The following is a 25,699-nucleotide window of genomic DNA, read 5'->3' on the forward strand; positions in this document are numbered from 1 at the left end:
CAGTAGTGGTGAGGGTGCTACTCATGTGTGTGCAGCTTGATTGTTCTGTTTAAAGGCTCCTATGTTTTAAGTAGCTTTGCTACTTGTAGCAGAATTTACTTTTCAGGGTAAACTAGAAGTGTAAAGTAAAACAATAGAAAAATTTTTTCCTCTACTACTAACAAAATTGAAAATATTTTTACTTCTCTGTTCCCTGTTTCTGGGGAATCTCTTCTGTTGAGATGTAGAACAAACATCATTTGTAGGAAGAAAACATTTATAGACAGGGAGCCAGGTGTTACAGTTGAAAGCTCCTCTCAAGAAAGCAGCAGTGGCAGGTTCAGAGGTATAGCCTGTAGTCATAAAATTCACACCTACATGTGAGAGTACATATTTACTCTAGCAGCACCTACAATGTGCTAACTAGCTTTGGAAATTCCATGCTGAAGTTATTCCACAGATATGTTTAAAATTAATTTGAGTGTTGTGGCTGCTTCATGAGGTCTACTGCCCCTCCCCCTCCACACTTAAATTCACTGTTTTCTTCTGTTCAATGTAAGCTTCAATCTGTGTTGGAGTTTGATTCACCATCTTTACTTGCTCTGCAATTATGCAAACCTTTAAATCATGTGAGGGACATTGTACTGCACATCTTTGGGTTTCTTCCTTTCCCAGCCAATGTGATCATGGGAGAGCGGACATCAGTGGCATACTTGGCAAAATGAGACACTTTCTCATTTCAGTTACAGCATCTCTGTTCAATTCTGATGCTTTACAGCCAGCTAAAGAGGTGGAGGAGCACCAGGAAGCTCTGCTGGGATTAAAGAAATTGGTCTCTATGCAGACCAGTGAATTGCAAGGGTCGTTGGTTGCAGTGGCTGGTGTCAGCATTTTGGCCGGAGGCACCACAATGTGGTCACTGTCCTTCACAGTTGGAAAATGTCCTTTCCCCTCCTCTTTCCTCTGGCAAACATTCTTGTACTCCTCCAAGTCCTTACTCTTGTGTCCATACTACATTGATCCCTTTTGCCTCACCTATGGCTCACTTGCCATCCTAGTGCTTCTCCAAGAAAAGGAGACATGACATGGACAAGAAAGTCAGCATCCTAACCTAGCAGTAAAATAACATATTTGGGTAAACTTTTAAAACTCTTTAAATTCCTGTGCAAACAGGATGTTTGGTCTTTGAAGAACAAGCTCTTGAACTGTAGTGGCTGTACCTCTATTTTACTTTTTAAAATTATTACTGATTTCTCTTCCCCACTCAGAGACTTCATAGTCTGATTTCCCTTCCTTAGATCCTGATTTGCTTTCCTCTGTTCCACTTAGACTGTAACACCATGACATGATGCCTTTTGACCTGCAGAGTGTGTCAGAGAGTTTTAGAAACAGAAAGGAAGCATGTACTCCAGTCCTGGTATTATATTTTTCAGTGCTTGAGAAACCACTTAATGTGGATTTCTTTGCAAAATGGGATTGGGGGACAGTTATTTCTGCTTCTAGTACAGGTTGATGGCTCTTGACTATGATCTTCTTTTTTCCATTTTTGCTGGCAACTCATTTGGAAAAATGCTGTTCAGATTAATTTGTTATGATTATGCTTATTTTTATTAAGGTATTTTTTCCTACTTGTCATGTTCAGTTGAGAGAAAAAGAAAAGTTAAGTATAATCAGTAATTCTAATAAAGTGGCAAAATACCCTGGAGACATTAGTGCTGCAGGAAGATGCAGCTATGTGCTGGAAGAAGCTGAAGGGAAGCCAAAACATTTAGCAAGGAAGCTGATAGAAAAATTGAAGAAATTGGAGCTTAGAATCTAAATCAGTTATAGGTTTTGCCACCTGAGAGAATCTAAGAGCAGTATCACAAAAAGCTTTCACTGGAGAGTGAGGAGAGGCTGACCATCCCAGCCCTTCTGATAAAGTGACATTATTTCTGGGTAAGGTATGTAAAACCTGAAAAAAGGGAATTCTCAGCATTAGCAAGAGCTGAGACGTAGATTTGAGGACAAAGCATTAATGCTATTAATATTGGTGACATGAATGTTGCAGAAAACCATGGGAAGGAGGGAGGAAAGGAGGGATGGCAGGAGAGATGGGCAGTTTATGAGAAATATTGGTCTAGAGTCAGCTTTAGGAAATGTGTCCAGAGCTTAGAGTCAGGTAAGGAGATTGGTTTTTTCCATGATAATATGGATATGGAATTTGAGGTATTTCCACTGGCCATTGAAATTACATTGGTGTGTTTTATTACTTTTAAATGTTTTAGTATTTAAATAGTAAGTGATTTGTAGAATTGACAGCAGCTATAGTAAAAATGTAAAAAATGTAAATACAATTGGCACAAAATCCAGCTAGCCAGTTGGATTCTGTTCTCAGAGGAAAAAGTACTCAGAAACTGAACTAATTCACATATATCTAGTCTGGTTTCATTTTGTCTTTTAATGAGATGGTTCTCAGAATATATAAAGAAAGTAGAGAAATAGGGAGGAAACTAAGATTACTAACCAACAGTTTGGCTGTGCTTAGAACTTGAGTTTCTATTTCAGTTAATGTATCCACATCATTAAGGTGGCCTTAAATGAGTAAAATAAGGGGGAAAAGAGTAATTGTCTACATACTGTTTCCATTAGAAGAAGTCTGCAGACTAGTTTGTTTGCAGGTGTTTTATTCAATTTGTCAAGAGGTCTCTAGATTTTTTCTACCTTTCTTCTTGATGGGTTTCCCCATGACATGTTTGGTTGGTAGGTTTGTTTTATGTTTTGTTTTGGTTTTTTTATCATTAAAATGCAAGATCCTGGTCCTGCTATGATTTTGGCTTTGTTTTTGCTTTTAAATTGGAGGAAGGATCACTGAGTTATGATACATTGTGCTCTATGAAGAATACTGCAGGAAAGGTATAATTGTAATTCTAGATTCCTTGAAATGTAAAATATAAATGTAATTCCTTCGGCAGGAAGGGGTGAGCTTCTTTATTAGTTACTAAGGGTCTTTCCTTTAAAAAAAAAAGTGTCACCTTCCACATACCTGAATCTGAGCAAGAGCTAAAAGCACAATCTCTTGAGTACTCAACATTTGTCACACTAACCATCTCCAAAGTGCTGAAACCTGCTAAAGAAAATAGTGCAACCAAGTGCAGTGAACTGCCAAAATATAAATGTAAGTTTGAAAGATCTGCAGAGTTTTAAGAATTGGTTTGAGTTTTATTGATCTGAGATTCGTTTAAGTTTTTAACTTAAATGAGGCAGTGACAGAGACAGTTTGCACTCTAAAGTGGATATTTTTATTCCATCTTTGCTAAGTAAAATTACTCTGCCTGGGGCAGTATCAAGCCAGACTGCACTTCTTGAACAGTGAACAAACCAAACCATGAATTATGGGAAATAAAAATACTGTACTCAGTAAGAAGTTTTAGGAGCAGGAATAAACTAGTAACTCCAGCTAATTTATGTCATAGATTACAGTTGTCAGTTTACATTCACTTGCCTTCAATTCTCTTACTCCAGTTTTTATACAAATCAAAATACTTCTCAAATATTGTACCAAATTACACATTTGCACAGTTTTGGGGGGCAAAACCCTAGGTAAGGCAGAGACTAATGAAGCAATCTGTTTTGTCTCCCAGAAAATGTGTGGTTTATTGGTAGATGATTGAACGTGGACTCTTATTCTACAATGGTACTCAGATTTGAAGTTAATCTAATCCCTTTCCAGTTATTCCAAATGAATCCTTCTCTGAGTAATGGCATTTTATAGACTCAGGATGAGCCCTTGTATTTCATCTAGGAGTTTAACTAGCATGCTAGTTAATAGCACTAGCAACTAGTTAATGCTAATACCCCTTCTAAGACAAACAGCAGAAATTCCCTGTTTAGTGAGGTATTTTTCAAGGAATCTAGTCACAGACTGAGAAGAAAACCAAGAGATTGAATATATGTTTTCTATCCAATTTCTGACTGGAATGAGGAGTAGGTCAGGATCTGGAACTTTATAGGACAAGGGTAGGGAATCTGGAGCCACTTGATTGGCACGTTACAAATTATATTAGACTGAAAGAAAAAGGGTGCTACTAAGCATTGGTGCACCAGGAGGGAGAGGAACTCACAGCACATGCTCTATCCTAATATTCAATAATCATGCATGTTAGTTTCTCTGAAAAATAGTTTGTGATGAGCTATGGTGTTGAGTATTTGAAATGAGTTTCTGCATTGGTATAGGTTTTTACTTCTGTTGAGCTGTATGCAAGTGATCTTGCTCTTTAAATTGCACATTAGAATCATCATTGATCTAGAAATCTAGATAATGGTCCCTCTCCTTTTTTTTTTATTTCTTATTAACTCTACCTCTTGTTTTGAAACCACAAGTGTGTTCAGGAAAACAGAATTTTTCTCTTATTTGCAAGGGATTTGAAAGCGCTAGATCCAAGTACATGTAGCTGTAATGAATATTCAGTACTGTTGTGGAAGACTACAAATCCTGTTTCTCTGAACAGAACAAATTTTCATCTGGAAGTCTCTAATCCCACTTCCAGTTGCTACCAGCCATGAATATGCCCACAGTCTGTATTTTGCTGTTTGTCCATTAGGTGGCAAACACTGTTGATCCTTGGCCTGCCACAGAGAGGTATAACATGTCAGTGTCGCTGATATTTTTTACAATCAGTATGGTAGTCGCAGCATCCTTTCTGATGTTTTGCAATAGAAGTGTTTTATATTTGCCAGTATATAGCAGCATCATGATTTCTCTTCTGAAAAAGCTGCTCTGAAAGGTTATGATCCCTTCCTTTTCCCTCTGCTCCTTGCCAGGTTCTGGCACAGCTACAGTGGCAATTACTGCCTGTGATTTAAATGATGCAGTGCAGGGAGTAGGAAGGAACTGGAACAGGGTGGACCTAAGAGCACATTTCAGCAGACTTTAAGGAAAAAATTATCTGTTGTAAAAGAAATTCTTGTGTGGATTTATACCTTAGTTTCCATGGGGAAAAGAGTTTATCTCTTGATCAGTTCATTTTAAACTCTTGCATGGACAGTGAACCTGGGCCTTCTGAGTGGAGCTTGCAGGATTAAAGTCCTGGTGGCAAACAACTGAGAACCAAACTGTTTTAGTTTTTAGAAGAAACTCCAGAAGTAGTTTCTGTGTTGTGTATATATATATATGAGGATGCTTGGCTGCACTTCACAGATCTCCCCAACAGGATGTAAACAAAAAAGCCTCTTTCAGTTTTTCACATTTATATAATTTAAAATCTGTGGTGATTTTTCTTTGTAGGTGTTCAGCTAACTATGAACTCTCTTAGATTCGGAATGTTATTAAAGCAAATTCTTTCTCTAATTATATTTGAACACTCAGGAGTCTCTGACATTTAGCCTACTTAATAGCATTTCTTTCATTTTTGCAATTTAAAGCAGGTCTGCTACTGGCAGATATGTGACCTTATCTTTATGTAAAGTCCATTTCTTCTTGTATTTGGTTTGTTAATTCCTTAAGAAGCTCCATATTTAAAGAGTGTCAAGGTAATAAAGTGATATGTACCGTATAAAAATCAATAACTATAAAAGGAGACAATCACTTCTTCCCAGATTCTCCTGCTTACTAGCTCTGGGATACAGTGTTCTTCAGTTGAGCTCTGTACTGTTGCCTTTCATAAGGCAAAAATCAATAATCATGCTTAGTTATTTCGTGGCAGTGTACTTTCGCCAGTTTCGTTATCTGTGTGTTACAAATGAGAAAATTGAGAGCAGCTGTGTGACTTGCTTGGGGTTGTACCTGAAACCTGGCAGTTCTGCACATTTCCTGACTTGAGTTGAAACCATTAGACCACTTTACCTCACTCTGGGGAATTGCCTGCAGACAATGGTGCTGATCACACAGAAATAGAAGTTTTGCTGCTGGCATCATTGGATCAGAATTTTTCTCATGTTGCTTAGATTTTCTTCCACCTTGTTTGTCTTTAATGAGTCTTTGTGTTTGATAGGGAACACATACCCAAAAGTTTATTGGAACAAAGGGCAGCTGCTAGCAGCTGCATTATGAAAAGAAGGAGAAAGGAAAAGGTGAAGCCAAAAGCCAAATTGTTTGGATCAGGGCCACAATTTACTGCTTCTGTTGATGTACAAGTATTTTGTGATTTTTGAAAACTGCATCAAAAAATATTTTTCTAGCATTGAATGAGTAGAATTAGGGGGGGTTTATTCACTTGATAATACATGTCCTGACTAGAGAAGTGTAAATATGTTCTTGTTTTTGAGATGGTATCATATTAGGAAAGGGCTCTTTGTTTACTATTGTTAGTAGCCCATATCTCGTGGGAATCTTGAACTCTTAACTTACTGACCATGGTTCTCATAGCAAATAAAAATGAGCTTTTTTTTCCAGCTATTTCAAGTGCAGATTGGAGGGGTGGGGGGAAATGACAGCATTTAAGAGTTGTAGTCTGATGGTACTGTTTTACATTAAATTATGAAGACGTCTGCTTTCTTTACTGCTTCTTTTTTATGGTGTTTATAGATAGGTGTTTTCAGTGCATTGCTCTTCTCTAGTTATGGCAAGTAGTTATATTACCACCTATTAAATACCATGTTTATACAACAAGTAGCTTCAATAATGTTAAAATTTTATATTTGTTCAATGCAGAAGGGAGCTAATCTCTTAGCGTCTCATTTCTATAGAAAAACTAATCTCTGAGGGTGGAAAAAGTGACAGCTTTGTTACCTTTGTTACTTATGTTGTACATTTTATAAATCTGCTTTTTCATAATAATTTGTGAGCGATCTTCCCTTAAAATTATTAAATACTTTCCTCCTGAAAATGTTTCTACAGCCTTAAATTCTTGCCAGTGCTAGGACATGATTGCAACTCAATGATTCTTGATGGGGAATAGAAGAGGGGATTGAACCTGTTCTGTCTAATCTGGACCTGAGCATAGTCAGATACTCCTACGACTTCCATCAAGTCATGGAGAAAAGCTCTAATGCTTCTCATCAGGTTTATGCCTCTGGCCTTGCCCTTTGACAATGACCCTGGTTACAAAACCAAAGGTATTTTTAATTTTTTTGCCTTCCCAAAGAGAACTTTCTGTCCCACACTTTTACATTGAGAAGAACATTACGTCTCTTAAACAGAATAAAATTGCCTTTTTTGCTGTTATTTTGTGAAACTGCAATATTCAATGAGCTTTTTCAGAAGACATTGGATCACACTCTTTCTCCTTAGTAGCTGTGTTCTTAGTCAGCAATTATGGCACTTGAAATCTGGGCTGTGATTATGTCTTACATGGATTACTTCAGTTTGTTGGGAACAGAATATTCCCCACTTCTCTGTGTCAATTTATGTCTAATATAGAATAAAAACTGTTGACAAATGTTCTCAAATTTATGATTTTGAGACCTCTAGTTCCTAGCTCCACAGATAATTTACCATCACTTATATTTAAAATTATCATCAGTTGGAAACAGGAGATGGAATTACTTCTGTGACAAACTGAAATATTTTGTCCAAGTGACCGCTTTATGCCTATGATAAATCTGCATCAGTCAATAAACTCTATTTGCTCTGTCCTGAAAACCAGTTCCTCAGTGTAGTTATCAAAGGAAAATGATCACTTTGTGCACTGAACTCTTACCATCGTTTAGATGATTATCCTTGGTAGTTGTATTTGTGTGTTGGATGTGATATGGTGCCCATCTGATTTAAGACTACTGTCTCTGTGGGGGTATAAGGATATAAAAGGGAGAGTCTATCAAAACTTCTGTACATTTCATTGATTATTATACTTGTTTTAAAAAGCTGTTCCTTTTTTTTTTTAACCTTTCCATAAAGAAAAAAAGCATATTTGCAATCTCTTATTATCAGAAAACACATATTACAAATATGCCCCTCTGATTTGGCAATACCCTTACAATGTAGTTCTATTTTTATTGCAGCCAATTCATCATTACATTGAAATAACAGAATACTTTACCTCCTGATGGCTGGGGCTATAGCTAAATGTTCAAGGTCACTCTGTCTTGGATAGATTTTATTTTTAACATACGTAGCATTTTCATTTAGCTAATCCATGATCAAGCAGACTTTTTTTTTCCCTTTAGCTTCTTTGATAAAGCTTGTCCAGGGACTCATTAAATCTTAATTCACAGTACAAACCTTAACTTAACTCATTCCCTGCAGTGTAGCCTGTTGTCAATTCTTTGTATATCTGTCCTTTTGTGAAGTAATTGCCTATCTTCTACCCCCTTCAATTCTCATGCTAGCCTGGGCATTTTCGGGGAGCACTATTCATACTTGTCCCCTTGAAAGAATAACATGTTAAAAAATACCAGAGATAAACAGTATGCTTGGCTTCTTGAGCTGTTTTAGAACTGAGCCCATAATGTAAAAGCTGTGCACAGCCTGTTTAGTGTGTTAAGCCTCTTACCTAGAGGTCCAGTCCAGGAAAAAATCTAAGAACATACTTAGATCACTTAAGTTTCAAAGCATGAGTAATTTTATCGGTGTCAATGAGATTACCAGTGCTTAAAGCAAGTGGCCTTATGTCCTGCACCAATGTGAAGGTTCAGAAAATATTTGTGTTCTTTTACATCAAAAAATAGTCTTATAAATACAATGAGTTTAAAAATTGCCCCAAAAAATTGGATTGAAGGCGTTCTTCCTGCATTTCAAGCATACTGAATTTCCTGCCTGATTTACAAGTACAGGAGAAAGGCTTTCTATGATAATCTGGTCATAAACTGTAATTACAGAGTATTCTGTTGCTGTATAATTACAAATAGGATGATTTTGGTTAGTTGGCTGTTCAGAGGGTTGGTTGGTTTGTTCTTTAGTCTACATGTTAGGCTTATCTACATCTGTTAGGCTTTAGGCTACATCTAGGCTTATAGAAGTCCTAGAAGGTGCTATCAGGATGAAAAACCAGTTCTGCAGAGGCTGAAATAAATCAAGGAAAAAATCAACCCCTTATGCTGTTTAATAATTAAGGCTTTTCTTCGATCTTGACACAATTTTGCATTCATTTCAATTGTAAGGTTTCCAATACTTTGAATGGCACCTTATGGGCCTTAGTCTGGTTTAAGCACATAACAGGAGCACATCTTATTTCTAAGCATTTGGAGTGTGAGCATAATTCATAATGTTGGAAGAGCATTTATCACAAACTTATCTCAAAATGTATTGTTATGACAGCATCTTTCAAAGGTGATGTGAAAGTGACTTGCTTAATAAAATAGTCATTTTTAGATAAGTCCCTCTATCAAAGATGCCCCTTTGGAGTTCAGGAATAATAACTTGGCAAGCAGCATGATTTTTTTTAAAGTATTGAAGCTAACACGTTATTGGAAACTCTGAAGCATGATACACTAGCATGTAACTGAGAGGGCACTTCTGTAAAAAGTTACTTAGATAATTTTATTAAACAAAAAAATCCAGCTAATTTTTGGTAAGCTAAAAAGCCCCCAGGGAAAAAAAAAAGTCTACAAATAGTTTCTGTTTGTCCCAACAGATGGCATAACCAGTTTAGAAATGTAAATGCAATGAGCAGTGTACATAGCTAAAAGTGTAAATTTGTCATTTATCACTGTTGTTCTCCTTTCCAGTTCAAATAATAATTAAAAAAAAAAAAAAAAAAAAAAGAGGTTAAAATTCCGTTGTGGTACAGAAATAATGTTTTTGAGCCATGCCATTAAGTGTTTGTTAAAGCTTACCTGTGTGAAACAACATCTGTTTGCTGCTCTTACTGCTGCTGCTGTTTCAAGAAGCACTGCTGGGCTTGGCCATTTGGGAATTTCTTATATTTGTTGGGAAACGTGCCTTTCTGATTAACTGCTTATGTTCACTCTGATTAGGGTCTCTGAAGAGGCTTAAGTGGGAATCCTTATGGGTGATTTTAGGCTCTTACAAGCAGGGAATTAGTATGTGGCTGGTCTTTTACAGTCTGAATGGCTGAATTGCTCTGCTATTATATGATCAATCATTTCACTGCAGAGGCAAAAGTGGCACACTTTCTTCTACCTCACTGAAACCTGTAAGTACTTGATTGTATAGTTGCCCTGGGGTTTAGTGTCTCCACTGGTGGAGAGCGAGGGTAAATGTTTGAAATACAAAAAACTGAAGTACTGGAAGACCATGTGCACTCTCATGGGGTGCTGTCTAAGAGTGGAAATCAGCATTAGATTTCTGACTTCAATCCAGTGTGTGGGTGGGTGGTGACTGATACAAAAGGGTACTAAAAATCTCTGAGATGTAACACAGAGCAAATGTGAGTCCCATTTCCATTGCCTGATCCCACAATTGTTTACTGTAGCACTGCTGCATACCATAGCACTAATTGTACTGTGGCACTGCTGCTGCTGCTTTGCCTTTACCTCTGTGAATCAGAGCATTTCCATCCTACAGGTGGTATTTCAATATTGTATTCACTGCACTGCTCTGCTTTGTAAACTGAGTGCCATCTGAATTTTTTTTTCTTGCCTGGGAATATATAAGCACAGCATAGATAATTAGTTTAAGACTTTAGGACATGTTCTTGGGGCTCCTTTAAAAATAAATAATACTTTATCTATTTGTATTATGTTACAGCAAAAGGAGAACTAGCACTTTCTTCTCTTTCATTATCATGATAAAGGTCAACTTAAAAAAAGAGAAAGAAAAGAAACTTAAAAGCAAAGTTTGTTTCAGAGACTCCCAATCCAAATGTATTTATGTTTTATGGCAGGTGTTTTAGCAGTTATTACTAATTGGAAAATTAGATGCTGTTGCTACAGTAGCTTCTTTATTCACTAATTGGTTTTGGCACATTTTAACTAGCACTAGCTCAGTTATTCAAATGAGACCTGTGAAGATTTGTATGGAAGTGGTGCAAGTCAGTACATTAGCCTTCCACCTCTTGATCCTGGGCACAGCCCAGGTTCTCTGTGGTAGCACAAGCAAGACCTTGTTGGCCTCATCCATACTTGTAAAGCATAAGAATACAGGAAATTAGTGAATTCTGAGCTACAGCTCTTCAGTTCCCATTCTTCATGTCTATTTTGACTGTATCAGTTGCTGCAGGGTCAACAAACTCAAGTGATTCTTCTTTTTAGATTGCTTTTCTGCTGGTTTTCTTGCTTATATTTGAGTGGGTGATGTGTTTCTTTGCTGATCTCCAAAACCTTTGAACTCATCTTTTCTTGACCTGTCTTGTGCTTTTTTCCTTTGGTTCCTGCATCGAATATTTACTGGGGCTTTGGGGCTTTTGTCACTGAAGTTACCTCCATGTACCATGTAGCATTTATTTTCCGGGCAATTCTATTTTCTGTTGGAGTATATCTTTGCACGTGCTTCACAGTAGGATGGAGCTCCACTGACATGCTGCACACTGGAGATTTTTCATACTTTATTCACCTTAATTCCTTCTTGGGCTTTGAGAGGTACAGTTTGCTATGCATTTTTTTTTTTTTTTTTTTTACGTTTCTTCTCTACCTCTCCTGAATTTTATGAAGATTTTAAAGTCTTGGAGGTTAGTAGAATTTGAAAATCAACAGCACTTTGAAATCTGCTTGCTTGCCCCTGCCCCATCCGTACACTGTAGATGACTTTCCCATCCACCCTTCCTTCTGTGACTGTAGGTACCATGTGGAGGGCAGAGAAGGGTTACTTAATAACTCTGGTTTCTTGGCAACTATTACCTCTTCACCATTCATTCTCTGCCTTTTCTGTGTCAGAGTCTTTCTGAGTTATTGAAAAACAAGTTGAAGAGCTTTTCAAGGCAAGTATAGTATAAATTTTTTCCTGCTGTATGTCTGACTCAGGAAGGCATAGTGGCAGTGTGAGCAGGTGTTATATATTCTGCTGGAGAAAAAGAAGATTCCTGTTTCGGAGGCATGGGTTACCTTGAGAAGTCTTGTGTGTGTGTGTATACAAATATTTAAAGTTACTCGAAGTACAGTTAGAGCTGCATCTCTTTTCCCTGCAGCTAATGACGGGGTTATGTGCCAAAATATTGAAGTTCTGTGTGCCATAAAATTGCCAGTAATTTTTCATTCTCAAATATGTTTTTTTAATGGGTAGTGAAATAAACAATTTTAGTCTTGAGACTTTAACTTCAAAATAAGCAGTTCTGTTAAAAAAGGGTCTCTATTTGAAGGTGCATCATTAGGACTGCATAATATGTAAACGAGAGTTTGATTTCTAAATGTAACATTAGTTACTGTTAATAATGTCTTGGCAGCTTTTAAATAGTTCTTGCAGTGATAATAATTGTTTTGTTTATAATAGTAAATCACTTGTTTTGGTAAGATGCATACTGATAAGAAGTACTCAGGTACAAGTTCTTTGATGGGATGACAAATACACTTTACACAAATAACTTTTGAATTCTAAAGCATAGAGCATATTGAAAGTTAAAGGATGAGTAGAGGTTTTTTCCTTTGATTTCTTTTTTATTAATTTATATGTTTGTTAATTTGGGAGACAGAAAAAATATGCCCTGAACCCTCAGACAAGTGACTGAGTTTATTCTTTCTGTTATTGGTAATACCTTCTTCTCATCATAGCAGACATTCTTGAAAAGGAGAGGGAAAGCATTTTGAAAACCCATGTTTGTAGGACAGTTTTGCTCATCATAGCTGATATTCTGTACTTAATAGCTGGTGAACTTTCCTTGACAGTAGCCTCAAGGCTAAAAAAATAAAAAAACAACTTATAACTTCTTGCCTTGTCATTCAGATTTGAATTCTACAGTGTTTAGTAACCTCCTTTCCAATAGTTGCTCTTTTTCTTCCATATCTAATCTCCTCTGTTTTGTAGTGGTTATCCCTGTGATTTGGGATGTTATGAAATTTCAGTTAGAAGGCTCAACACAGCTTGAATATGTCTCTAGCTGCACAGACTTCTAATCAAACGAGAATTGCAAAGATCCCCAAACCTTAACCCAAAATGTCTGCAGCAGTTTGGAGTTCCAAGTAGAAATGTCATCTGCCTTATTTTCAGACATTTCTACATTTATTAGAAGTAATTTCCACATGTCATCATTCATAAGCTGTAGCTGAGCTCTTGGCTTGGCATTGTTATTGATTCTAATAAGAGAAGCAGACTCCTAGGCCATCACCTCCTCCCAGGTTTGTCCATTTCTTCTGTTTCTTCATTTTTATCCACACCTATAGTTTTCTCTTGTTTTATGCTTCGTTGATAAATCTTAGTAAAATAGGTACTCTTTTTCTCTTCATAGCCTACTGTCCATTCAGTAGAAAAGTTGGAATTTATTATTGCACATACACTAGCAGCAAATCTAGTCAGAGTAGTGAATTTTAATATATTAAATGCTAAAAAGACTTTTCCATTTTGGGACTGCATAAAAATACTAGTTCAGTTGCAGAGTGTGGGAATGAAGAAATTATTTGTACCAAATTAGGTTTTGTTGTGCCACACATGCTTTGTGTGAAGCATGCAGCATAATATTCTTAGGACAGTATGCATTAATGAGATATCAGGGCATCTGACAAGCAACAGAGGCAAGGGATTGTGTTATGTTTAAAATGTTTTAATATAGTTACAAGCCATTCACTTGTTTTGAAAATGCTTTTGTATGAGGTTGGAAAAAATAGTGTTCAGCTGATTATTTTTAGATAAATGTTGGGAACGGGACAGACTCAAATGTTATAGAGAGTGTGTCTGAAAGGTGTGCCAGACCTCACACTAAAAAAAGTATAAAATCAAACAGGAACAGAAAAATAGTAATAGCACCACACAGGTTGGTGACAGCAGCTGTGTTGTGAGTTCGTGGGGTTTTTGCAATAAATTCCTTAAACAGATAAGGTGCTGTTGAAACGCTGTGCTAAAATGCATCTCTAAAAAGCTGATGGGTAGCCCTGTATTATATAGAATCATAGAATGGTTTGAGTTGGAAGGGACCTTTAAAGGCCATCTAGTTCAATTCCCCTACAATCAGCAGGAACATCTTCAACAGGATCAAAAGTTTCAACAGGTTGATCAGAACTCCATCCAACCTGGTCAAGAATGTTTCCAGGTGTGAGACATCCACAACTTCTTTGGGCAGCTTCTGCCAGTGTTTTACCACCATCATTGTAAAAAAACTTCTTCCTTGTATCTAACCTAACCCTAACTGTGATGCTCCTTCAGTTTAAAAGCATTACCCCTTGTCCTATTGCAACAGGCCCTACTGTGATCTGTCCCCATCTTTCTTGAAGGCCTTCCTTAGGTACTTGAAGGTTCCTATAAGGTCTCCCATGAGCCTTCTCTTCTCCAAGTTGAATAACCCAACTCTCTCAGTCTTTCCTCATAGGAGAGATGCTCCATCCCTCTGATTGTCTTGGTGACCTCCAGGAAGGTCCATGTCCTTCCTGTGCTGGGACCCCAGAGCTGATGCAGCCCTGCAGGTGGGGTCTCAGAAGAGCAGAGGGGCAGAATCCCGTCCCTCCCCTGCTGCCCATGCTGCTTTGGAAGCAGCCCAGGACATGTTTGGTTTTCTGAGCTGTGAGTGCACATGGCTGGGTCATGTCCAGTGTCTTATCCCCCAGCACCCCCAAGTCCTTTTCAGCAGGGCTGCTCTGATCTGTTCATCCTCCAGGATGATACCAGGGACTGACTTGACCCAGGTGCAGGACCTGGTACTTGGTCTTGTTAAAGTGAGATCCTCATGGGCCCACTTCTCAAGCTTGTCCAAGTCCCTCTGGATGTTATCCTGTCCTTTAGGTGTGTCAAACGCACCACTCAGCTTGGTGGCCTCTGCAAACCTGTGGAGGGTGCACTCAAACCCACCTTTGATGAAGATATTAAACAGTACTGGTCCCAGTATACCTCTGAGGAGTTCCACCTATCACTGACATGCCAGAAAAGGTGAAATACTGTATTAGTCAGGTGAACATAGGTCAAATTAACTCACATATATATATATACAATTGGTGACAGCAGACATGAAAACAGAGACAGGAAACAATTAGCAAAGTTAAATCTAAAGCAAACTTTAGTGATTGACCATCTGTTCAACAAAGGATCATTTTTTATTGTATCAGTTGAAAAGTTCAGATGTTGGAGAAGTGGATCAAAGTATAAGCACATTAATCAGACTGTGGTTTAGATACAAGAATCGTAAAAAATTGTTGTGGTTTTAATTTTCCTAATGGGATTTTTATAATTATTATTATTTGTAAAATTTAACTGGCAAGATACTCCCATCTACACAATTTGTAAACAAAACAATAAAGATTTTCTTTTTAAGGGAAAAGAATAGTCAGAAAAGATAACTGTCTTCAGGAGCTGAGAAATTAAGATGTTTACTACCAGGCAATTGGAAATTAAATTCTGAGAGCTTGTCATACTGCCTGTGAAAGAAAAATCAAAATTAAATGTATCTAGAATCATGTCCCTTTTCTTGTGTAGGATGTGTTTTATTTATATTTTAATTTGCTTTTGAAAAGAAGCTGAATCAACAGACTGAAAAAAAAGAAGTCTTGTGTTTGAAGGTGATACAAATTAACATACACTCAGCAACAAAATCTTTGTCACATAACAGTTTGTTTCAGCTTTAGGCATAAGAGAATAACTTGTATCCAATCTTTTTTATTTTTTTCTTCTGGATAAGGATGATAATGTTTTCTACCTCCTTGCCTATCTCATCCCCACACCCCTGCAGCAGTGCTTTGTTGTAATGTAAGCATTTACCAGTTAAGTCCAGGAGTCCTGACATGGAGGCCATCAAATATTGATCAGTGGCAATGACTTTCAAAATGACTGAGATAGTTCATCTTCTAATAACCATTCATTTTCTTTCTTGCCAGTCAGTCATCTTTGTTTGTGTATAATCATATGATTACTTTTATTTGTAGATAATTATTTTTTAACAGTAATGCACATTCCTAATAGAGCCGCTCAATTAGTTTAATAACTCATTTATATTAATGAGTTATTGGTGATAGTTACATATATCATTTTTTACAAATAACAAATCAATTTAATTAAACGGGAACTTTTACAATTATTCTCCTACCTTGTGGATTGTGAGTACCTGCCTTCATGTGGACAACTAATTGATACAGAGAAGGCTCTATACTGTACTTGAGCTTACACAAGAAGAATGGGATGAGAAAAACTTACAGTGAGTTTTGGTCTGACCTGTAATGTAATCCTATCGAAACTGGCACTGGTAAGCACATTTACGGTAATTTGTACAAGCTTCATATTCACCCCTGAAAAAATAGGAAAATTAGTTTGACTTGCTGGGATATTTCTGACAGTCACAATTACAGGAAATAATATACAGAACTGTGGAAGTATTTATGTATGTGGAAGGATTTATGTAATGTGGCAAAGCAAACATTGCAGATCTGTGCTTTCTAGGCATGTGAATAGACTTGAAGCTTGCAAGCAGGAGAAAAGTCCAAAGGTTAAACATTGTTATCATGTTTTAACGCCAGCCAGCGGCCACACAGCCATTCACACACCCTTCACCAGTGGGACTGGGGAGAGAATTAGAAGGGCAAAAATAGAAAGCTCATGTGTTGAGATACAGACAGTTTAACAGATAAAGCAAAAGCCACACATGCAAGCAAAGCAAACCAAGGAATTACTCAGCACTTTCTGTGGGCAGGCAGGTGTTCAGCCAACCCCAGGAGAGCAGGGCTTCAGCACATATAATGGTGACTTGGGAAGACAAACACCATTCTTCCAAATGTCCTCCCCTTTCTCCTTCTTCCTCCCTTTTTATATACTGTGCATGATTTCATACGATATGGAATATCCCTTTGGTCACTTTGGGTCACCTGTCCTGTCTGGGTCTCCTTCTAACTTCCTGTACACTCCAAAATGCCCTTCCAGCATGGCAGTACGAGAATCAGAAAAGGTCTGTTTAAGTCCTACTCAGAAGTAGGACATCTCAGACATCTCTATACTACTGAACCTGTGTTTAGCATAAATCCAAAAAGTAGCCCCATGCCAGCCACTGTGAAGAAAATTAACTCTATTGCAGCCAAAACCAGCAGTGTTGTTCATTGTCATATATTTCTTTCTAGCATGAACATTGTTTTTTTACAAAACCATGGAGAGTTTTTTTAAAAAATAAATGAGCTCTAGTCAAAGTATGAGCTGAGCTAAAAGGTAGCTGTAAATGTGTGCTTCAGCATTGTATTCTGATTAAATTAAAATTGGAATATGAATCCCTAGGCATTTAGTTAAGCTTTGTGCAAACATTTACTGCAGCAGTATTTTCTGATCTAGATATAATAATCCAATGGTGTCTGCCCTTACTCTATTGAAATTTTAATTTAGGGGTGTCTAAGTCAAAACTCATTGACAAGGGGCTTTGAGCAGGAGGGGAAACTATGTGACCAGCAAAGGTCTCTTTCAACTAGAAGAATGGTGTGAGTTGTGTAACAATAAATCAATAGGATGTGCATACATCTATACCATATGTTTTTTTGAAGTGGTTTTTGAATGTTCTGTAGGCACCTCTAATGCATATGTATATATCTGAAAATAGGTGTGTAGGCAAAAACAATAGCTGAAATGGGATGTGAAAAGAATTAACTTCACAAACAGAATAATTTGTCTTTTTGCCTCCCTTAGAATCTAGTGTAGAAAGTTTCCCATGGTTGATGCAGTGAATAACTTAATGCTAAACTTCAAAAAAAACCAACCAACAGCCCAGCCCAGTCTATCCATGTCTCAGAATCACTGTGTCTGCTCCTGGAGAATATCAGATTCATCCACAGGGCTTGCTTCCAGGTAGACTGTTCACATAAGGAATGACACCCACTCCACCTGGAAAGGTAATGTGAACTGAGGAACCCAGGACTCCTTAAGCCATCTAGAGCCGTGTACTAAACATAAATCAGCAAAATGTATTTTTCTGACATGAAATAAATTTAAATGTAGAGGAGTTTTTATTTTTCTGTGACACACTATCTAATGTATGTGGCAATTTATAGCATTGAAGGTCACTAATTGTCCTTAAAATAGACACCATACTGACTTGCTAAATAATGCAATGAATTACTTTGTTGTTTATTGTTTTTGTCAAACAATGACTGAACTTCACTTTGGAAAGTTAGATGTCATAGTTATGAACCAGGTACAAGACAAAACAGTCTTGTGGTAAAATCAGTAGTAAACTTAGTTCACCTAAGAGGACCTAAATACATGGGATCAGCCTGGATCAGACTGTCAGCAGAAGGGTGGCTTTTGGAAGGAGCAAGGGGCTTAGAAGAATGGGAGAAGGGGTGGAAGTTGACTAAGTACTGAATCTGCCCATTGGAAATTCAGTCTGAATTTCCAATGCACAGCCCTAAAATAGGAACACTTTTAGTGAAGTGTGTACAGAGGATATGCTTTACATGAAAGACGTCATAGGCATTAGTGCCTAAGAGACCTGAAAAATCAAGTTCACAAAAGACTTAAATGAGCAAAGCAGGGTGGCTTTAAAAGAACTTGTGTAAAAATGAAGGCAGGGATAGCAAAATTCAAGTCCCCTTAAGTCAAGTCTCCCAAAAGGAGAAAGAATCAGGAGATCAAGTGAATAAGCAATTAATGTAACATAACGTCTACAGTGTGAATGAGATGCCTGCAAATGAATTACTATTTTCCTATTTACTTTTTGTATTATGTCTACAAAAAGTTTTCTTTAATTGTAAGAACAGTATTTTAGCAGATGTTGGGAAATGCAGAGATCCATAATTTATTAGAAATTTCTACCTAAGCAATTTGAGCAGGTTTTTGTTTCTCATGAGAAACAAAAGGAAACATTCAAGTTGGAGGGAAGCTAGCTGTATGTCTCATTGTATCTAGATCTAAAGTAGTATTGTAGTTTGGCCTTTATGAGATTGTAGTCCTTACTCTGGTGTGAAAGTGTATTTTAGGATCCTTCACTTATATGTGGAAACAGATTGCTGAAAAGTGCATGTAAATGTTGATTCAGAGTTGAAAGTGTGCCAAGAGACTGCTAGTAAAATATTTACTGATAACTTTAAGATGGAAAAACGTCTTCCTTATTGAGCTATAAGTTCAGTTTCAAATGTGTTTTGAGGAGGAACGTATTTATATTAATATATCTATAGTCTGTGGAGCCACATTTGCTCTTGGGGATATTTTCTTTTAGTAATTTTGTTCGTGCCTGGCATGTCTTTCAAAAAAATGAAAATAAATATATGTGATTATGTGCTATCATCTTCAATTGCATATGCATTTAAATATTTTGGAATCGTATGAAGGACTTACATTATTTTATGCCACCACAGGAACAAAAGATTTTTTTCTTCTTTCTTTGTTAAAGGTAAAGCACATTGTGATCTGAAATCAAATAAGGGAAAAAGACACAAATTATAAGCATTTTGTCATCAGAGGGAATGTAAAGACTGAATGCTGGCCACTATTAAAGTTGGATAATGCTATAGAAGAGATTAAGTTGTAAACAATTGTCTGTGAAAAATAATTGGGGGGGGGTTGATTGAGGTTTTTTTAAGCATTTTCTAATCCTATCTTTCTAAAAAGTTGAACTTGGCTTTAAAATGCTGATGTTCCTCTTTAATATTCCTGTTTTGACTCAGATTTTTCATTTCTGTATATGCAGATGATTTATTTTCCAAAGTCTCAAGATCTCCCTCTCTCTGTATTCAACTTGTCAAAATGAACCTGTTCCGATTTTACATGAGTCTAAAGGATGGATGGTTTCTACATTAGTAGAAGTGGTCTCAGCATTTAAAATTTTAAATGGAATTTTTTTAAAAATAAATTTTTAAGGTTTTTTTTTGTTTTGTTTTTTAATTAGAAATGGAGTTAACACTAAAAGGCAGTGTATGAATTTCAGGTAGAAAACAGAGCAAAGCTATTGTAACTGACATAGTCCCATTGAATCAGCTTATACAAAAAATAGGCCATGTGACAAAAAGCATATTATTCTATCAAGATGATTAAAATCTTGAAACCGAAATGAGTCCAGGTTGAGCGTGTACAGTGAAATCCAACGATCAAGAAGGTGTTCACAAATAAGTTTGTTGCACCAAAATTGAAACTTTGAAGAGAACCTGAAGCTTGATAGAAGTCTGCATCTCTTAGAATCTGGTGGCACCATATCTGAAGGCATGCTCATGTCATTATATTGAATTAACTTACATATATAAAACCTTTTCAGAGATACTGCATTGGGAAGGTAGTAGATCCTTCTTCAGGCAGCCTTTACTGAACTCAGTCCTGAGCTCAGAAGAGCAGCGGAGTACTTGGTGTGTCACTTCATTGGCACACTCCTCTGGTGAAGTGCTGCATAATGCAAGTGAAAGCCATCGCAGCAAAGCACATCTTACCACTTTAATACTTACTCTCTTTATGAAAGAAAAGAGAGAAGAATGTGGGAGTGATTTAGCAAGTCTTTCTGTGTCTAGGAAATCTTACAGTGGTGTTTTGCCATCATGTACTGATGTGAAATTACTTTTCTTAACAGTTATGAGATCAGTTCACTTTTTGTTTATGTGGTAATAACTAAGACTTCAGTATAGCCTGTCTTCTAAGACTGTGCTTTTTAGTTTGTAGCAGTGTTCTGAAAGATTCTGTGGTATTGGTCTGATTTCTGTCATGAGAAGAAAGGGATTTGTTCATATTCAAAGTTCATGCCAAACTGCTATGTGCTAGGGAAACATCTAGGGAAAATGTTGCCTATCATGAGTTAGCCTCTTTTAAAATCATAACATGAGGCTGGGATGGTTTAGAGCTTTTGAGTTGTCTGGGGGGGGGATGTCTGGTTTGTTTTTTTTTTTAATCTGCCTTTTAACTATGTAGTAGATGGGTTTGTGCTCTAAGGGAAGAGAGGGCATTTGTTGGAAAAGCATTCATTTGATGGGTAGCAAGCTCTTCTATTTATTTCTGGCATTGATTGGTCTGTTGTCAATGCACATCTTTGTGGAGATTCCTCATAGAAAGTGACAAAAAAGAGCAGCAATATTTGTGTAGTTATGCAGCAGAGGGGGTATTTAGCTGTATTGATTTGATTGCTTCACATATTGCATTACTCAGATTTTCAAGTTGCTTAAGGCAAACCCAGAGGACTTAAGTCACTATATTCAGTTAATAACAGGTGAAATCATAACTTTAGAGTTCAGACAGAAGTAGGAAACATAAAATTAGTTAAGTATTTTTAGTGAAAAGCTTTCTTTGAACAGCAGACTAATACACACTTGGATGTTTTGCTTTGTTGAAAAGGTGGAATTATGAACCATTTTCACTTGGAGTTCCTTGCTACTGTTGTCCCAGAATAGCTACAGTCATAAATATTTAGACTAGTTGGTGTTTTCAGTCATTACTTCGAAAAGCTGACAATAACTTTTGTTCAATGTGAGGATGTGAGAAACAAAACAGCAGTGGGAACTAAATGCCATATTCCCTTACAGAGTTCATTGGAGTTTTCAGTGAATACTTAACTGCGACTTCTGACAGAAACTGTGTCATACTCTCACCTTGACAAGATTAAAAATTGATAGTGCTTTCAAAAAGAAGTGAGTTTTGTAATGTTCTGATTGCATTTCTGAAAGCTAAGTGAAAAGAAATTAGGAATGACTGACTGAAGGAATGTAAACGGAACAACTATATCTGCTTGTCTGGTGCATAAAATCCACATTCATTTTAGAGCAGTCTTGGGTAATCAAACATTCCTGCATTAACAATGAGGGGATGCTGCAGATATGTTATATGAAGATAGAAAAGATAAAAGCCTCTCTTCCTTTTGAGGAACAAAGACTGTAGCACTGAATTGCATGGCACAAGAATGTATAGAAAAATTAGTCTGTGCCCTTCTTCCACTGGGAACATGGGAATCTATGCTAAGCATGACTTAATTAGCTGGTTAGTGCTTAGTTCAGCATCTGATGCTATGGTAAATATTAAATAAATTAATCTGACTGCATAGAGTACTTAAGCCTTAAGCCACCCCAGCCCTCCCAGGCCAGCAAGCACTTCAGACTGAAATCTCAACATGTTTTATGACAAAGGCTTTCAGATGTAGGCAGGAATCAAGACCTAAGCAGGTGTATTTTCTTGTCATACTGTGTTCATGAGCAAAGCAGACCTAAAAACTGCCTTTATTGACCTTCTGAATAGGCCAGGTGTTATAAATGAAGCATCCTGACACTTTTAGAGGCTCCCAGATCTTGATGGGTACCTGAACTCCAGCCTGTCAGGTACTGATGTCTATTTTCTCCTCACATGTATACTCAAAAATACCTTTAAAGTGTATAAAAATCAGTGTCATTTGAGAGATGCTGTTGTGTATTTGATCTCTTCATTAAAATTGCAAAGCAAAAAGGTAGGGAAGGGGTCGCCATTTAAAACTTCAGATGAGAGTGCTAACTTTTGTAAATCATTAACTTAGTAGCTACAAGGTAACTAGTAATCTACAATGCATCTACATTATTGATAACGTTGTCTTTGTGTAAGGCTCTGCATTTCTGTGAATCACAAGACTTGGAAAACTTAGTACAGTATTGACCACTGACAGTCCTAGACACTTTTAGGATTAAGCATTTTACCACATAGAGAGGACAGAAAAGAAGTTGTATATGACTGAAACTGTTAAACTGCAATAAATTCTAGCAGAGCCTGAATTTTCTATGGAGAGTATCTGAAAACTGGCTTAGTTTTAAAAAAAGACTATTATTGGGCCAGATAATACTGAATTAAAACATTTATTTCTTGAGTATGAGCAGAAAAAGGGAAAGGAAGGCCTGGTTAAAAGACAAAGGTATATATCCTTTCACCTGAGAAGACCAATTACACTGGAAATGAGAAATGTGAGAAAGTAATGCATTCAAATTCATTGGCATCTTGCTTTTCAAAGGAGCATTATGTAATTAGAAGCACAGAATTCGTGTCAGGAGTGATGATAGTAACCAGCAATGAAAATTAAGTTCCCAATTCTTTGGTTGATGGATTTGTGTAAGTTGGGGCTGTGTAAAGGTTTTCTTTTTGATTCATGGAGGTTACAATGCAGATGCTATGCATTCAAATTATAGGAAAAAAAACACTTTTGACTAAATAAGCAAGCAGTCTTTTAATCATTGTCAGACCAATTTACTTTGTGGCCTTTGTTTTGCGTATATGATTTTATAAATCATTTCAATGTCCTTAAATTATGATCTGGAAAGTTACTTTTAGGAGGTACCTTAATATAAGGTACCATGGTGTACCTCAGCTTTTCTAGAAAGCTGCCTTTACGCATCCCAGAATAACTTAGAATTCGGAGAATGGAGAAACAGTGGTACTGACCTCATGCAGTGTCTTCTTCAGCATTTCTAGCTTTGGTTTAGATGAATATACTTAGTATCTCAAATAACTGTATTTTGTTTTTAAAAAAATTAAAGTATTGGAAATAGCAGCCACTGAAGAACTCATGTTATAAGTGCTAAATGTAGAACTGAATTTGGTACCCAAACCAATTTGTCCTTTGGCTACTCTGAGAAGTTAACTGTAGATAAAGGTGGGCTTTGACAGTGCTGAAATAATCCCATAAACAAAACTGTGGGGCTGGGGGATAGTGCACTTGTAGGGCACTGCCTGCCCTGGAGGAAAGGGCTTTGAACACACTGCCTGTTTGCATGTTTTGCTGGCAAATAGGAGAGCTTACCGCCTTTTCCTGGCAGCCTGGCAACCTTAAAAACAAGGGGTGAAGCTAGTGGGTTTCTTGCTGTCCCAGCACAAGTTAACCCCAGCTTGCCTCCTTGGCTCCTTCTTGTCGTCACTGTGACCTCTTACTGCAGTTTCAGGAGGGAGTCTTGGAATGACAAGTTTGGGGTGTAGTGAGACAAATGGTTTCTACAGAGCTACCCTGCACTGCATGTGGCCATGCAGCGTGGCAAGCTGTCTCAGTGGCCCAGCCATGATATCTAAGTGAAGAATAATCCTAATTATTCTGGTTTTCCTTAAAATGTGGTATGGGTATCAGTAATGTAAAGGTGAGTCTTCTACAGGGCTCTCTGGATATGCATATATATGCTTCACTCATCCTAGGCAAAGGAAAATGGAATTTCACAAGACCTGAAAGGGAGAATTATCTCCAAGAACCAATCCAAGAACTCTGTCTAAATGTCTGGCAAATCAGTTCCCAGCCTTGACTTCAAAAAGATGATGAAAGTCAAAATGGAAGCCAAGATCCACTCAAGACTCTTAAGTTTCAAGTGTGTGATCAGTTATTTTTTAAGGCAATACTTCCAATATAAATATTACTGTAATTAGTCATCCTTGGCTACCCAGTCCAAATGATCAGTAGGCCTTTTTACATTGGGAAGAAGGATGCAGTTTTGGACATCAACTCAAAACAAAGCACTGATTCATGATCTAGATTCAGAATGAGAGAACATTGATTTAAAGTGCTTTTAAATACGAGACTTTCTCTTTACCCAGTCACCTCCTTTCCTTCTGTTATTAGTATGTTTTTCTGGGATTGATTTGTTGCTTTGTGGGGGGAAGGAGCTGAGGGAGATTGTGGAAATAGGGGATCACACTGGGAGGAGATTTGCCTACAGATCTTCTTTGTTGTAACTTGCTTGGTATTTGGTTCATGTTTTGTTTACATACCCAGCTGGTATTTCAGAGATGTGTGGTAATTGCTGGCATAATACACAAAAGATGAAGCACTCTGTCTTTTGGAAGAGTGTACTGTGTATATTGATCAGGGATTTAATAGAGCTGCTTCCTGTCAGCTGACATAAAACTGACCCAGTGAGGACATGTTACAGAATTACAGAGACAAGATGAGGAGGAAGTGGCAGGAACCAAACAGTACTGCTCACACTCTACTTCCTACCTGTTTGAAATGTACCTTCAAGCAGTGACAGTATCAGCTAAGACATTGATGTCATTGAGCCTTCTTATTATTGTAAAGGAATTCATATTAATATATACTCTGTACATTGTCCTTTCCATCAAATTTAATTTTTGACAAGTGTAAGCATGCCTGTCTTATGCTGATACTTTTTTCCTGTCTTCTTTCTTTCTCTCCCTTTTCTCTCTTTTTGGTTCATTGTGTTCACTTATGGGTGGATTACTCACAGAACATTCTCCAGTATAATTTATGTTTATCTGAAAATAGGAACTGCAGTTCTTCAGTAATAATAAACTCCTCTCTCTAAACAGTCTCTATTTCTATTCACTGCCTTCATTTTCTTCATGTCCTGTCATTTTTTTCATTTGCTGCTGCTGTTAATCTGACATCCTTTGCTCCAAAAAAATGTGTTTTATTTACAGGGCACAGCATTGGGAAGTGCTCCTGTACCTTCTCGCAGGCAATTATGTGAGTCTCTTAAATTCCGCTCTGTGTTGTAAAGATGACTGTGTTCATGTGCTGTAGCATGGCATGCCAATCTAGAGTTAATGCCCTGAGGTCAATATTCAACCGCTGGTGTTGTATATTGCCTGTAATGTGTTTGTAGCTAACAGCTTCTATTGACCCCTTCTTTATTTCTTCGTTGTGTTTTGTTCAACACATCATGAAATGGGGCTGTGCTGTGCACTGTAGACTTGCAAGCAGGGAAGAAAATACCATAATGACTCAAAGTCTGGAGGGGAATAAGAATAATGTTACCAGATCATGTGTGCAACATTGTAATGAGTAGTATTGTTCAAACTAAAGAGTGTCTTTTTACTATTCTTCAAATTAATATCTCCATTGCACAGATAAAAAAAAAAAAAAAGAATCTGGACCTCAAAAAAAACAAAGAAATGGAAAATCAAACAATGTAATATAAGGCAGATATTACTGAG

General features: G+C 37.1%; 1 protein-coding gene across 4 annotated transcripts in view; it reads left to right on the forward strand.

The window, feature by feature from the left end:
* CCSER1 (coiled-coil serine rich protein 1) overlaps positions 1 to 25,699 on the forward strand; it is a 607,763-nt gene that overhangs the window by 466,044 nt on the left and 116,020 nt on the right. Inside the window, exon 10 of one of the 4 annotated variants that reach the window (XM_053976371.1) lies at positions 25,184 to 25,229. The exons of the other annotated variants lie outside the window; for them this stretch is intronic. Coding sequence (XP_053832346.1) covers positions 25,184 to 25,229 — 46 coding nt within the window. The remainder of the gene's footprint in view (positions 1 to 25,183; positions 25,230 to 25,699) is intronic. 4 annotated transcript variants of the gene reach the window in all.

The sequence above is a fragment of the Vidua macroura genome, chromosome 4, assembly GCF_024509145.1.
Source record: "Vidua macroura isolate BioBank_ID:100142 chromosome 4, ASM2450914v1, whole genome shotgun sequence".
Classification (NCBI taxonomy): Eukaryota; Metazoa; Chordata; class Aves; order Passeriformes; family Viduidae; genus Vidua; species Vidua macroura.